The sequence below is a fragment of the Crotalus tigris genome, unplaced genomic scaffold (genome assembly GCF_016545835.1).
Source record: "Crotalus tigris isolate CLP2741 ecotype Arizona unplaced genomic scaffold, ASM1654583v1 scf7180000023713.2527936, whole genome shotgun sequence".
Classification (NCBI taxonomy): Eukaryota; Metazoa; Chordata; class Lepidosauria; order Squamata; family Viperidae; genus Crotalus; species Crotalus tigris.
In genome coordinates this window covers 393,472-407,889 of record NW_024100135.1, presented here as the reverse complement: position 1 = coordinate 407,889, position 14,418 = coordinate 393,472, and the positions used below count along the sequence as shown (strand labels likewise).

Sequence of the window (14,418 nt, the reverse complement as noted above, 5' to 3'; positions counted from 1 at the left end):
TAGGGAGACGCATTATGCTATAAATGCATTTCCCTATTCAGGACTAGCTTGAAAAGTTCCATCAGAAATTTTGATAATTTGGCAGCTATTGGTTATGTGTTATCAAGCTATTTACTGATTCTACTGATCATATAAAAACGTTTTTATTGTCTTTTAACTAGATAAAACAATTTAAAGTTAAGGCTGTTTTGGGATCAAATTGGATTGGAAATCCTTAGTCCTACATTGGTAGGAGTAACCAATAATTTTAAAATTACTACAAAATCAAAATTTTGCATTATAGTGTGCAAAAATAAGTATGCTGGTTAGAGTTCAAGAGATACTAAGAGTATTTTTCAAAAAAAAAATAGCTTGAATTTAAAGTTTCTGGATGATCTGTATTATTATGATCATCTGTACTATTCAAATGCACATTGGTATGCTTGTATATTTAAAAGATAGAGAAGCAGGGTAATATTCTCCTGGATCTTGACTGGCAGTCTAGAAAACCAACTTACCAAGTAATATGTAAATAAACATTTGTTAAAATAGTTGTCCATCTTTAGTAATCTGCTTTAAGTTTGTTTTCTATATTTAAAATGAAAAATCTGAAAATTGAAACCTTTTAAAACATTTACAATGGTTTATTTTGTATTAAACCCTTTTTGACCAAACTGCTGCTATAATATTTTTGATGTTACACTCTAATTCATATGGTAAAGAAGAACTTATATATAAACTTTAATTAGCACTTAATTTTGACTGTTTAAGAATCTGAAAGATATTTAAAAAAACAAATCCCTTGACTTTGCTAATTAAAGGAATAGAGGAAGAAAAGAAAGCAATTAGCTTTAACTATCAAAATTTAATGAATGGACAATTTATACGAAAACATAATTGTTTTAATCAGGAAAAAAGCAGAAAACAGGATGACAATGAACTTATTTACAGAAATGCTTCTTTACAATCTCCATCAGGAAAAATCCAATTCCTAGGTTTCTGCAATTACACAATGAAAGTAAATAAAAACCACTAAGCGCTTTGCACTGCTTCCAATATTACTTTTCACCAATCCTGATTAGCAGATGACTAACCATTTTAAAGTTACACTATTATGGTTTTCAAATAGGATCAGTAACAAGAAGAGTTCCAAGCAGCTCTTGTGCACTGTTAAAATAATGTATCACAGGTAAGAGGACCTTCTCTCTTCTGTCTAGTTTCTTCAAATAAGATCAGCAACTAGATAAAGAAAGAAACAGAACAGTGGTGTGAAAATAATGAAAAGATGGCAGATCTTATGCAAATTCTCACTCCAATACAGAGAAAGCTACTAAATAAATCAACTAATCGATCACATGGCAGGCAGCATTTGAGAAACAGCTCACAAATTCTACAAATTCAAGACTTTACATTGACTAACTGAAAAGACCAAAGTTGATTCAGAAACTGTGGATCTATTTAGTTTGTTGGGTTCAAATTAAGCAAACTCTGCCAGCCAGCATTAATATTGTTAACTTGCATGGTTTAAAAGTGTAACATGCTTTGTGAACAAGCCAACTGTTTGCTAAGTTATTAAAGCATGAGAGTGCAATATGTGCAGCTAGTCATAATTCATACTTAAGTGAAATATAACTACAAAAAATCTTATTAAAGAAACTGGCTATTCTTTTTGTGGATTTAAGTACATTCAGAGTCAAAAGGAAGAATTCCTTTCAGTAGAAGAAATTTGGCCTTGCTTTATTCTCCTGAGTAAGCAGGATAATCAGTTGTTTTTGTTAGGGTTTGGGTTGTTTATGTTTATTCCTAATTTGGTGCCTAACATTGCTGATGCACTAAAGGCATAGCTGCTGTGGTTCACAGGCAGAAACATCTAAAAAATGGGTAAAAAAGCCCAAAAGGCAGCATTTAATCCTTTTAAATGTATCCTGTTCTGCATGTAACATTTTTCCTCACCAATGAATTGATCATTATAATGTCTATGTCTTGTTCCAGTTTTTGACAACACTGTGACGTAAAAGGATTAATTATATAATTTTTATGCTTTTTACATGTTCACTGTTTTGTTAATTTTTCCAATACTTTCGAAAAACAAAAGAAAAAATGGGGGGGGGGAAGCAAAAAAGAATCTCAATTTTTCTAATATGCTGTGATTAACCATCTTTTATAAGAAATTAGGACACTTACCGTTCATTGGCATTTCATCAATCTGGGTAGAATAGTATTGCTCAATGTCTCGCAGGATACGAATATCATCATTCTTTACAAAGTTGATTGCAACACCTTTGCGACCATAGCGGCCTGATCTACCAATCCTGGTGGGAAATTCAAAACCAATTAACATATGAGAAGCCACAGTGTAGCAACTCACATTCAGTGCAGAATTCGTCCGTGCCCTTTATTGCCCATGGCAGAACCAACTACAGCAAAGATTTTTTGTGTCAAGAGCCTGGGCAACTGCTTACCTTATATAATTAAAGGCAGAAGCATCTTTCGTTTTAACTGAGAGGACTGCTAGAAAAAGCATTTCCCCCCATCAATTGTTCTTCAGATAATTTTATTACTCAAGCATTTAATGTTTTATGAATACATTTTAGAAAAATGATTTAAAAAAACGTAAGAATTTTTTCTCTTGAAATATACATGTATGCCTACCTGTGTATATACAACTCTCTGTTGTTCGGCAAATCATAATTAATGATCAGGGACACTTGAGGAACATCCAGACCTCTAGCCCAAACATCTGTAGAAATTAGAACTCGGCTGTAAAAAGAAAAGGCAAGTATTGAATTAAAGCAAGAACTCTTTAGAATTTGAGAAGTAGTTAAAACCCTTTTATTTTTATCTGTGTTAGCACAACTTAAAACACAAAGACAAATTTACCTACTCACAAAAGTGATACAGTGGATTGTACAATATCTACTAATACCAGAAATGGCACTTGAATAAAATCCTAGATACCACTCATCTCAAACACAAAAAATAATAAACTGTGATAAAAGCTGACCAAGAACATTAGCTGTCTTTGTAAGATACTCTGATGAGCTAGAGAAATTCAAAAAGAGATGTACTTAACAATCTCATGTCACTCTAAGCAACCATCGAGCAAAATCTAGAGCCAGGGTCCCCAACCCCTTGTTCGTGGACCAGTACTGGGCTGCAGCATGTCAGCAACCAGTCTGCACTAACAAGCAAAGTCCCATCCGCGAGATGCAGGCAGCACACAAACCACGCACCTTCTGGTCCGCAGAAAAACCTCTCTCCACGGAACCGGTCCCTGGTGCCCAAAAGGTGGGGGACCTCTGATCTAGAGGATGGTTTTGAATTGTATTTTGCGAAAGTTATCAGGAAACAAAAGTGCTGTCTTACCTTGCCCCAGATCTGAACTCTTTCATGATGGACTCCCTTTCCTTCTGAGGCATGTCACCATGCATTGATGAAACAGTGAAGTTGGCTTCTCTCATTTTCTCGGTCAGCCAATCAACCTGATCCAGGGATTAGACACAATTAGTTATATACTGACATGGTGTAACCTAGAAAAAATGAACTTTCTCTATAATGCAACATTGCATCTAATTCCACCCATTTGTTAACTTGAACAGAAATCGTGCAATATTCTCTTGGAACTTCTACTAATACTTGGCTGACATACCTTCCTCTTGGTATTACAGAAGATGACTGCTTGTGTAATAGTGAGAGTATCATACAAGTCACATAATGTATCAAACTTCCATTCTTCTCTTTCTACTGCCACAAAGAACTGTTTGATCCCTTCAAGAGTCAATTCATCACTAAGAAAATGGAAAATATATCCAAATTAACTTTGTTTATTATATAATTAAAGTATTTTTATTTTACTCTTCAGTCAAAATGACTTCCAGAATTGTTTAAAAGAACAAATAACATTCTAAATGAAAATATTGGGAAAAAGGAGGAAAAAGCATATTCAGGCAATTATCCTTAAATAACAAACAGCTGAAAATCAGCAGGCTACTGGCTGAACAAACAGAGTAGTTCTTATTTCCAACCCATGCCATTCTTCTCTCTCTCTTTTACTGGAATGTGAGATAGTTGTAAAATAGTTGTTAAGAAATACTTTAATGCAGTGGTTCTCAACCTGTGGGTCGGGACCCCATTTGGGGTCGAATGACCATTTCACGGGGGTCGCCAAACAATGCAGTCCGCCATTTTTCCCCCCTTTTCCTTAGCTGTACTACTCCCTTTTATTCTACTGGCTTTTGAAAGCCAATAGAATATATAGACTCTCTTGAATAGAGTCTAATTCTATTGGCTTTCAAAAGCCAATAGAAATTGTCCAGGCTGTCTCTGCCCTGCTGAGCCCGCCAAAAGTCCCATTCTGCAAACGGTGCTGCACCAGTTGAGTAGTCCTCGACTTATGACCGGTTGGGGGTCGCGGCATTAAAAAGGTTGAGAACCCACTGCTTTAATGGATCTATCAGACATTAAATTTAGGAAACAAAAATTTTCATAACTGAGTAATTATTTTTACAATGTTTTAAATCTGAGGAAAGAATTAGAGAAGGCAGGCAGTGCAGTATTAAGCATTGAATTGTTGCTCTGGAAATAAAAAATTAAGAGGTCCGATACACTATGGTGAAGATATGCTACAAAATTTCTATTTTAGTCATGAACTTATTGATTGCATGGGGACATAACACTAAATACAGTTTGTGTGCTCTTTCCTCTTCTCCACATTTATAAAGAAGCAGAAAGCTTCTGCAGTTATGCATGTCCTTCAAACACTACAGTGGAGATAATTACACTCATAGGTGACAAAAGCAATGTTCAAAATTTATCAATTTCAGCTGGTCATAATTAGATTTAACCAGCTGTGTAAGTTTGGACAACATAGCAAACATTAATTATAATGTTCTAGTTTAGATCTGCAGTATTATCAAATTCAAAACTTGACATAAAAGGAAGCTCAACATAAGCTGGAACATAATGTTAAAATTACTAACCGTTTCACCAGAATACGAATAGGGTCAGTCATAAATTTGTTGGTCATTTCCAAGATCTCATGTGGCAAAGTGGCACTGATCAGAACTACCTGAGTGGCTGGAGGAAGGTATCTATACACATCATAAATCTGTTCTTTAAAACCTGTATAACCCAAATAACATAATAAATGATATAATAAAATATGGAAGCCTTTTTAGATTTTGCTTCTATGAAAATATGCATTTCAAAAATTGCTCTAAGTAATCTATGCCCAAAAATTATGCTTGTAGTTTAAGGCAGGCTGGTACTCACTAGAGCAGGCGTTCTTAACCTGTGATCTGCAGACTCCTGGGAGGGAGCGATACTGTCACGGGGGGTCTGCAAAGACTTGAAGAAATGTTCTGATTTAAATCAGGGGTAGTCAACCTTGGCTCTTTTATGACTCATGGACTTCAACTCCCAGAATTCCTGAGCCAGCTGGCTCAGGAATTCTGGGAGTTGAAGTCCACGAGTCATAAAAGAGCCAAGGTTGACTACCCCTGATTTAAATCTTAAGTCTTGAGGGTCCATGGCCATAAAGGTATTTAAAGGGCATCCATGGGGAAGAAAAGATTGTGAACCACTGAACTAGAGGCATCTGATATTCAACTCTAGTGTTAGCATTTGGCAACTGATAGGATGTTATTTACTTGTCATAAAAAGCTACCCAAAACTGGTGCAGATTTAATTTTGTCTACAACAAAAACTCAATAACTAGACTTTGTATCCTTTAAGGTTTTGTTTTCATGTTTTATTTTTTTAAAAGAGAGCTAGAAACATTTGGGATTTATATATTCTTTACCTTTATTGAGCATTTCATCAGCTTCATCCAAAACCAACATTTTGATAGCACGAGTCCTTAGACTTCTACGACGAATCATATCTGAAAGATTTCAAATTTCCATTAACAGTCACCAAAGATATTAAAACAACTCCTTGTCCCACAGATTGAATACTCATCAATCCTAAACGGTATCATTTTGGAATATGTCCTGAAAAGCTTCTGGGGCATATTCTTATGCAAATGTTTATGTGTTTCTGAAGTAAAGCTGGAAGAATCAGCAGTAGGAAGCTGGAAGCTTAGCTAGGAGCAAACGGGAAGAAAATTCAAAAGCTGCAACAAAGGAAAAGACAATGCCTGCCTCCTATGTGAACTGGGAGTTAAAGCCAGATATGGCCTTCAGGCTATTTACTAACCACAACTGGTCTAAAATAATTAGCAGCTATCTTTCCAGATAGTTTCCAAATATAAAGGTCAAGAAAATTAAGTTAACAAAACAATTTTGGTTCAAATTTAGAGTATAAGGTAGCTGAAAACTATCATAGTCCAAACAGAATTTTAACCAAAGCATTAACTGTGGACATGGTATTATACATAATAATTATATATTCACCAAATACACGACCAGGTGTGCCAGCAACAACATGTTGTCCATAATCCAACTTCCTGATATCTTCGCCAACATTGGTCCCACCAATACATGCATGACATTGGACATTCATGTAATCACCAAGAGCAAGCAGCCCCTGTACAAATGAGTCCATACATTACTTAGGAGTTAAGAATTCTAACACCTCCTGAAATGTAATTGAGGCAGTAGTCCTAATAAGAACCACGACATCTGTAACAGTATACAAACAAAATGAATAGGCAAATCATCATAAATGTGAATTCATTCTCCCTGGTGCCGAAATTAAGCATATTGTGCAAGAATACCCACAACATGCATTCTCTCATTCCCTAGAAGACCTGCACAAAGCCAGTGCCAGAGGCGATAGGCTGGATAACTGAACTGACATCGAGGCCGCTGCTGTACCCCTATAGAAGTTTTGTATAGAATTATGTGGATTGTGTGTATAGGTTTACTTCTCTTCTATCATGTTCTCATGTTAAATAAATAATAATTCTCCCCTTCTAACTTGGTGCTTGATTCATGTCTTTCTATTATTATAATTGTGTCTGGGTTCTTTTTTAATAAGATAAATTGCCATATGACATTAATTTATTGTATTTATATCTTATGTTTCTTTCACCATGGAACTCAAGATAAATTCTGCTAGGTACTGCTGAGAGCAAGCTATGCATGTGTCCTGAGAGTTACCAATGCTCTTAGCAGAGGCAGCTCAAGGCTACAGGAATCTGGGCAGATTCCTGTTGATGGAATGTTAGGTGTTTATCTGGCTTTGTTAGATCCAATACATAATGCTGCTCACCACAATGCCAGCCTGGCCATTGTATATCTGGCAGTGACCTCAAGGAACAGCAAATATTAATTTTATAAGCATGAATATATTATATCACTTGTTGGAGAGATTGTGCCAACACAGACTCCCCAACCTAACCACAAATCACTAAGACTTCAATCTAATAGTACATCCTGATTCTAAATAGGCATTATTGAGTTCAGGCTTTGAGTTGCAACTTGGAACAAAGAGGGAATTGGCCAGGGATTTAAGTGACGTAATATTCTTTTGCAAATATTATAATCTAACATTCACTTACCTTCTGAATTTGTACTGCCAATTCTCTGGTAGGTGCCAAAATTAACGCCTGGGTTTCACGAACCTAATTGAAAGAATGAGATTAGTTATATAATATTCAATACTGTGATCTCCTCCAAATATGTATTTTAAATCTCAACTGCTCCTTTTCAAAGGAATATAAGTATGGAATATAACAGTGGTTCTCAACCTTTTTAATGCTGCGACCCCAACCGGTCGTAAGTCAAGGACTAAACCAGTCGTAAGTTGAGGACTAAACCAGTCGTAAGTCGAGGACTACCCAACTGGCCGTAAGTCGAGGACTTTCTCTGCCCGGGAGCGCCGCGCATGCGTGGTGCTGCCCCCTGCGCCAGCCGAGGCGTAGCTGGCAAGTGGCAGAGACGGAGCAAGCCGACCACCGGCTGGGCCACCAGCTGGCCCAGCCCAAGGGAAGTAAGGCACCCGCCGGAAAAGGGGAAAACAATGGCGGACAGCCTTGCTTGGCGACCCCCGTGAAATGGTCGATCGACCCCAAATGGGGTCGCGACCCATAGGTTGAGAACCATTGTCCTAGAATATAATCCAAAGGGTAGAAGTCATTGCTCCATAAGATAATTTAATGTTTTCACTAAAAATAATATATGCATCTTCATAAAACAAAGATATTCCAAAAATTACCTGGATATCCAGACATTGTAGTACAGATATGGAAAATGTTGCTGTTTTGCCTGTTCCAGACTGTGATCTAGAAAGAAACAACTGAATAGCTAAATCTGATTAAATAGGAAAAAAAAAAAAAGATTTACCACATAAGATTAGTTTCGTATGGGTCTATTTAAGGGACCTTATATTTGTAGTGAAGCCCATGTTTGCTAATGCTGATTAGCAGTTAACCATCTGATACACTGGTATTTGTAGATATTTTCAAATAAAATCTAGCTGATTTAGGTTTACCCAATTTATTAACAAGAACCAAGCTTTCTATGACTTATATTATATATAAATGCATAATAAATTTTTTTTCTCATAAATGTATACTAATGAAAATTAAAATTCTGTTTTCTACGACATAATGGAATCTAAGTGATCTGGTCAATTTTCATATATATAACTATCTATTCAGTAAATCTCACTCAGCTCAATGAAATTTATTCCCATACATGTATTAGAATTGCAACCAAATTTACTACACTAGAAAAAAAATCATTTTCTAATGCAGTTAAAGTTCAAAAAAATTAAAATTAAAGTTTGATATACATAATAAAGTAGTCCAGTAACAGATATACAAGGACACAGCCAAATTTACTGTATATTTCTATATCATTTATAGAATGATATTACATATATCTAGCGTTGCATAGAACCCAAAATTAAAATACCACAAAGCAAAATGTTCTTCCTATAAAAACACGTGAAGATTAATTAGAGTATACCTTGTAGACAATATTAGATAGAAAAAAATTAAACATATTAACACTATATTGAAATATATTTCTGAAGATAAACATGTAAAAAAAACAAAAGTTCTCTGACAAGCGGCAAATACACTGAATGAACAAATTAATGATTATTCACAATGAATGACGAAAACTTAACTGCTCAACACAACGAGTATTCTCATTTTTAACTCCCTTAACAAAACTGAGAAATTGTTCTCTACTTTTTAACTGGAGAAAAATATAATTAAAACAAAATGAAGATCATTTGATCATTGTTAAGGGATTACTGACTACTACTTAGAATTTTGTATTTGTTGTTGTTGTTAATTGCGAAGTCGTGTCTGACCCATCGCGACCCCATGGACAACATTCCTCCAGGTCTTCCTCTCCTCTACCATCTTCTGGAGTCCATTTAAGTTCACACCTACTGCTTCAGTGACTCCATCCAGCCATCTCATTCTCTGTCGTCCCCTTCTTCTATTGCCCTCAATCTTTCCCAGCATTAGGCCCTTCTCCAGTGAGTCCTTCCTTCTCATTAGGTGGCCAAAGTATTTGAGTTTCAACTTCAGGATCTGGCCTTCTAAAGAGCAGTTGGGGTTGATCTCTTCTAGGACTGACCGGTTTGAACGCCTTGCAGTCCAAGGGACTCGCAGGAGTCTTCTCCAGGACCATAGTTCAAAGGCCTCAATTCTTTGGCGCTCAGTCTTTCTTATGGTCCAACTTTCACAGCCATACATTGCAACTGGGAAAACCATGGCCTGGACTATATGTACTTTTGTTGGCAGGGTGATGTCTCTACTTTTTAGTATGCTGTCTAGATTTGCCATAGCTTTCCTCCCCAGGAGCAAGCGTCTTTTAATTTCTTGGCTGCAGTCCCCATCTGAGGTGATCTTGGAGCCCAGAAAAATAAAATCTGTCACTACCTCCATTTCTTCCCCATCTATTTGCCAAGAATTGAGAGGGCCGGATGCCATGATTTTGGTTTTCTTAATGTTGAGTTTCAAGCCAACTTTTGCACTCTCCTTCTTCACCCGCATCAAGAGGCTCTTTAGTTCCTCTTCACTTTCTGCCATTAGAGTGGTATCATCTGCATATCTTAGGTTGTTGATATTTCTCCCGGCAATCTTAATTCCAACTTTTGATTCATCTAGCCCTGCCTTTCTCATGATGTGCTCTGCATATAAGTTAAATAGGCAGGGCGACAGTATACAGCCTTGCCGGACTCCTTTTCCAATTTTGAACCAATCAGTGGTTCCGTGTCCAGTTCTCACTGTTGCTTCTTGACCCGCATATAGGTTTCTCAAGAGACAAATGAGATGGTCTGGTACTCCCATCTCTTTAAGAACTTGCCACAATTTGTTGTGATCCACACAATCAAAGGCTTTTGCATAGTCAATGAAGCAGAAGTAGATGTTTTTCTGGAACTCCCTAGCTTTCTCCATGATCCAGCGTATGTTGGCAATTTGATCTCTAGTTCCTCTGCCTCTTCGAAATCCTGCCTGTACTTCTGGTAGTTCTCGATCCACATACTGCTGAAGTCTAGCTTGTAGGATTTTAAGCATAACTTTACTAGCATGTGAAATGAGTGCAATGGTGCGATAGTTTGAACATTCTTTGGCATTGCCTTTCTTTGGAATTGGAATGTAAACTGACCTTTTCCAATCCTGTGGCCACTGTTGAGTTTTCCAAATTTGCTGGCAAATTGAGTGTAGCACTTTTACTGCATCGTCTTTTAAGATTTTGAATAGCTCAGCTGGAATACTGTCACCTCCACTAGCTTTGTTGTTGCTCAGATTTTCTAAGGCCCATTTCACTTCACATTCTAGGATGTCTGGTTCGAGGTCAGTGGCCATCTCATTGTGGTTATCTGGGATGTTAAGCTCATTCTTGTATAGTTCTTCTGTGTAGTTTTGCCATCTCTTCTTAATCTCTTCTGCCTCTGTTAGGTCTCTGCCATTTTGGTCCTTTATCATGCCCATCTTTGCATGAAACGTTCCCTTCATATCTCCAATTTTCTTGAAGAGATCTCTGGTCCTCCCTATTCTGTTGTTTTCTTCTATTTCTTTGCACTGTTCATTTAAGAAGGCATTCTTATCTCTTCTAGCTACTCTCTGGAATTCTGCATTCAATTGGGTGTATCTTTCTTCTTTCTCCTTTGCCTTTCGCTTCCCTTCTTTCCTCAGCTATTTGCAAAGCTTCCTCAGACAGCCATTTTGCTTTCTTGCATTTCTTTTTCTTTGGGATGGTTTTAGTTGCTACCTCTTGTACAATGTTGCGAACTTCCATCCATAGTTCTTCAGGTACTCTGTCTATCAGATCTAATTCCTTAAATCTATTTGTCACCTCTATTGTATATTCATCAGGAATATGATTTAGTTCATACCTGAGTGGCCTAGTGCTTTTCCCTACCTTTTTCAATTTAAGCCTAAATTTTGCAACGAATTTTGTATATGATTAATCATATTAATGGATGTTATATATTACCATTTAAAAATCTAAATGACTGTGAAATTGCAGTATATATACTTCTGAAAAGTCAAGTTCCATGAAATTTAGGACTACTTTTGATTAGAATTATACTATTAAACGTATGTTGGATCTCTGCTTCCAAAGAACTCATTGCTTAATATTTATGAGTAAGAAACATCAAGAACAATTTATTTTTAACTATCGAGATAATATCACAAACCATACTCTTCAAACTTTCCTTTTAGAATATAATTCCACTTACTGAGCAATCACATCTCTTCCTTTAATTATCTGTTTAATTGCTCTCTGCTGGATAGCTGAAGGTTTCTCAAAACCTAGAAAAACAATTGTTTTTAGATTACAATTTAGATTTTTCCTCTACAAACTAAACTATCAAAACTGACTTAAGTATTATAGTAAACAATGAAGAAATGCAATGAAAACTAGAATTAACACACATTATTCAAAATAAGCAAATAAACAGGCTTCCTAACTCTTATTTTAAATAATTTTTAGTAACATTAGGGCCTGAATCTAATAGGGGGGGGCTACTTTATTTTAGGATATCATTAGGTAGCTACGGCCAGAATCAAAAGTAATACAGCTCTAAGGCTGCATTCATATAATCTAAATAAATTTGTTACTGCTCTTGAATAAATAACTTATCTAGTGATTCTACAGAAATGACCAAAGGATCTATTCCAATTATAGCAGCAGGAATCATCTCTGCTGGTTTTCCTGTCTTTTTTGCAGTTGACATTTATTACCCATGTTGAGTGTGTGTGTCAGAATTTCTTTCTTTCTTTCTTTCTTTTTTTTAAAGCAAAGTATACTGCCTAGAAGAGAGCCATTCCTGAACAACTGCCTTAGGCTCCAATGCTATATCCCCAAGGCCTGGAGGAAGATGACTTTCTCTTTTTGGGTTCATACATCAGTGCTTGACAAAGTAACATTTACCCTATGTATTACAGGTTTATTTGGGTAATAATATGGAAATTAACTGATCTCTAGATTCATGTAACATAACAAAACTTCCACCCACTTGGGAATTTACCCAAAAATGTTAATGTGTTCGCAAAAGTTAAAACTACAAATCTCATTACCTCTCACTTCAACAAACACCCTTCTTTAAAACAGAAGGACAGAATCGGAAGCGAGAATTGCAAACAGGGCTTCAAACATCTGCAGATTGCTCGGGGATTATTTAGAAATGCCATCAACAGGTTTCCATAAAAATGGTCAACAAATACCAGAGGGAAGCCCATAATCCAAGTCCGACACTGACCCTTCCTTGCTCCATTTCATAGCGACTACATTTAAGGCCCAGCTATCCTGGAATAAGGGACGAGTGAACAGGGCTAGAGAAGGCGGGGGAAACGGAAAAGCAGCTGGAAAGCTCTCCTGTTCTTTGTCGTTCTTGATCCTCCTTCGCTTCATTGCCGCTTTCTGAAGTTGTGCGGCCACAGAATTAACTCCGTTTCCCCTTTCTCAACCCATCCCTCCAGCCCCCCCCCCTCACCGTAGGCGTAGATGCCGCGCAGCAGGTCCTCCCGTAGGCCCATGGTATCGAAAGTGGGGGTGACGTCCACCTCTTCGCTGGTCTCGAATTCCACCTTTGTCATGTCCTCCTCCTTCAACAGCCGCTTCCGAGCTGAGCCCGTCACACCTCCCGTAGTCCCCGACATCGCTTCACTTCTAGGCCCTGGCCACCACACAACACCGCCGGACGCCCGCCTCTACTAAGAACGTTCAACGTGCCGAAATGCCCGCTCTACGTAATTCCTGCGAGACAACCGCGAAGAGGCGCATGCGCTCTTACCTCTCTTCCGACGCGCCCCCATGACGCACAGAGGGACGCTGAACGAAGCTCTACGCTCGTTATCTTAGAATAGAATAGTAGAGTCTGTCTTAGACTGTTTAGTACCATTCTACTTTTTTCCACTCCAGAGCGGAAATGAGAGCCGTCTACAGCAGGGGTCTTCAAACTTGGCTTTTATGACTTGTGGACTTCAACTCCCAGAATTCCTCAGCCAGCGTGACCTGCTGAGGAATTCTGGGAATTGAAGTTCACAAGTCATAAAAGAGCCAAGTTTGAAGATACCTGGTCTACAGTATTGAAAGCAATTGAAAGTGCAACGTGGGTTTAGTGAGCATATAGTTAAAGAGCAGCGGCTCCAATTACTATTTTTAAAGTTTGTGCCCTAATGAATCTGATATATTTTAAACTGCCAGAAGAGTATTGTTTCTTGCTCAAAGAAAGTTTGTCTTTTTTAATGAAAGCCTTACTTTATGTTAGGTACTGAGAAAAGTAGATGTAGAAATATATATATAACCATATCCGAAACTTCTTAAAATAAGAAAAATAGTATACAAGGAATTAATGAAAAAGGCACTTTAAAACCATATTTTTGAATCTAGTAATCTCACTATTGCACATTGGTAAACTATACGAAAACATCTGCTTATTGCATGACAAACGTGATTGTAATATTGCTAATCAGAAACTGACTTTCCTTAAGAGTCTGAGATTCCCTCACATTTTTCTGGATAAACATGCATACTGCCTTATCTATCTAGCAATAGAACTATGCAGGCATTTTTAAAATTGTATTTATTAAAACGCAAATAAAATTGAGCACCTATGGATCTCAATGGTTTTAAATTAAAATAATTAAAATACTATTTTCTAAAACTGAATTAAGAATAAGCATCAGAAATATAAAAAATAGAAACATATTTGAATAAAATAATCTACACATAAAAAAATCTCCCCAAAGTAATCACGTTTTTACACAATTCATTTACATACAAGATGTGCTGAGAAATGATAACTAGGAACTGGGATCACTTAGATTTATGGCTATCTGAACCATTTTTTTTCCTTTTTTTAGATTTTAAAATCCCACCTTTATTATTTTTATGAACAGCTAAAGGTAGCAAACATACCCTTATTCTCCTATTTTCCTCACAATAATAACTTTATGAGGTGAGGTGAGTTGAGAGAGAGAATGACTGGCCCAAAGTTACCCAGCCACTTTTCATGCCTAAAACA

At 36.9% G+C, this 14,418-nt stretch overlaps 1 protein-coding gene across 1 annotated transcript; it reads right to left on the bottom strand.

Moving 5' to 3' along the window:
- Positions 1 to 824: 824 nt before the first annotated feature.
- EIF4A3 (eukaryotic translation initiation factor 4A3) lies at positions 825 to 13,147 on the bottom strand. Its single transcript, XM_039320861.1, has 12 exons — positions 12,886 to 13,147; positions 11,629 to 11,701; positions 8,137 to 8,203; positions 7,481 to 7,543; positions 6,372 to 6,504; positions 5,780 to 5,860; positions 4,959 to 5,100; positions 3,629 to 3,767; positions 3,346 to 3,461; positions 2,632 to 2,739; positions 2,164 to 2,291; positions 825 to 1,218 (listed from the first exon to the last, which is right to left on the bottom strand). Exons 1-12 carry the CDS (start codon positions 13,049 to 13,051, stop codon positions 1,202 to 1,204), a joined length of 1,233 nt encoding a protein of 410 aa, XP_039176795.1. The 5' UTR covers positions 13,052 to 13,147; the 3' UTR covers positions 825 to 1,201.
- Between the last annotated feature and the right edge of the window lie 1,271 nt (positions 13,148 to 14,418).

Coding starts and splice junctions, on each gene's coding strand:
- EIF4A3 (XM_039320861.1), bottom strand. CDS start 13,051: ATGTCGGGGACTACGGGAGGTGTGACGGGCTCAGCTCGGAAGCGGCTG. Junction 8,204..11,628: donor GGAAGAGATGTGATTGCTCA/GTAAGTGGAATT, acceptor GTTTCTTTCTAG/ATCACAGTCTGGAACAGGCA. Junction 2,292..2,631: donor AGAGAGTTGTATATACACAG/GTAGGCATACAT, acceptor ATTTCCCACCAG/GATTGGTAGATCAGGCCGCT.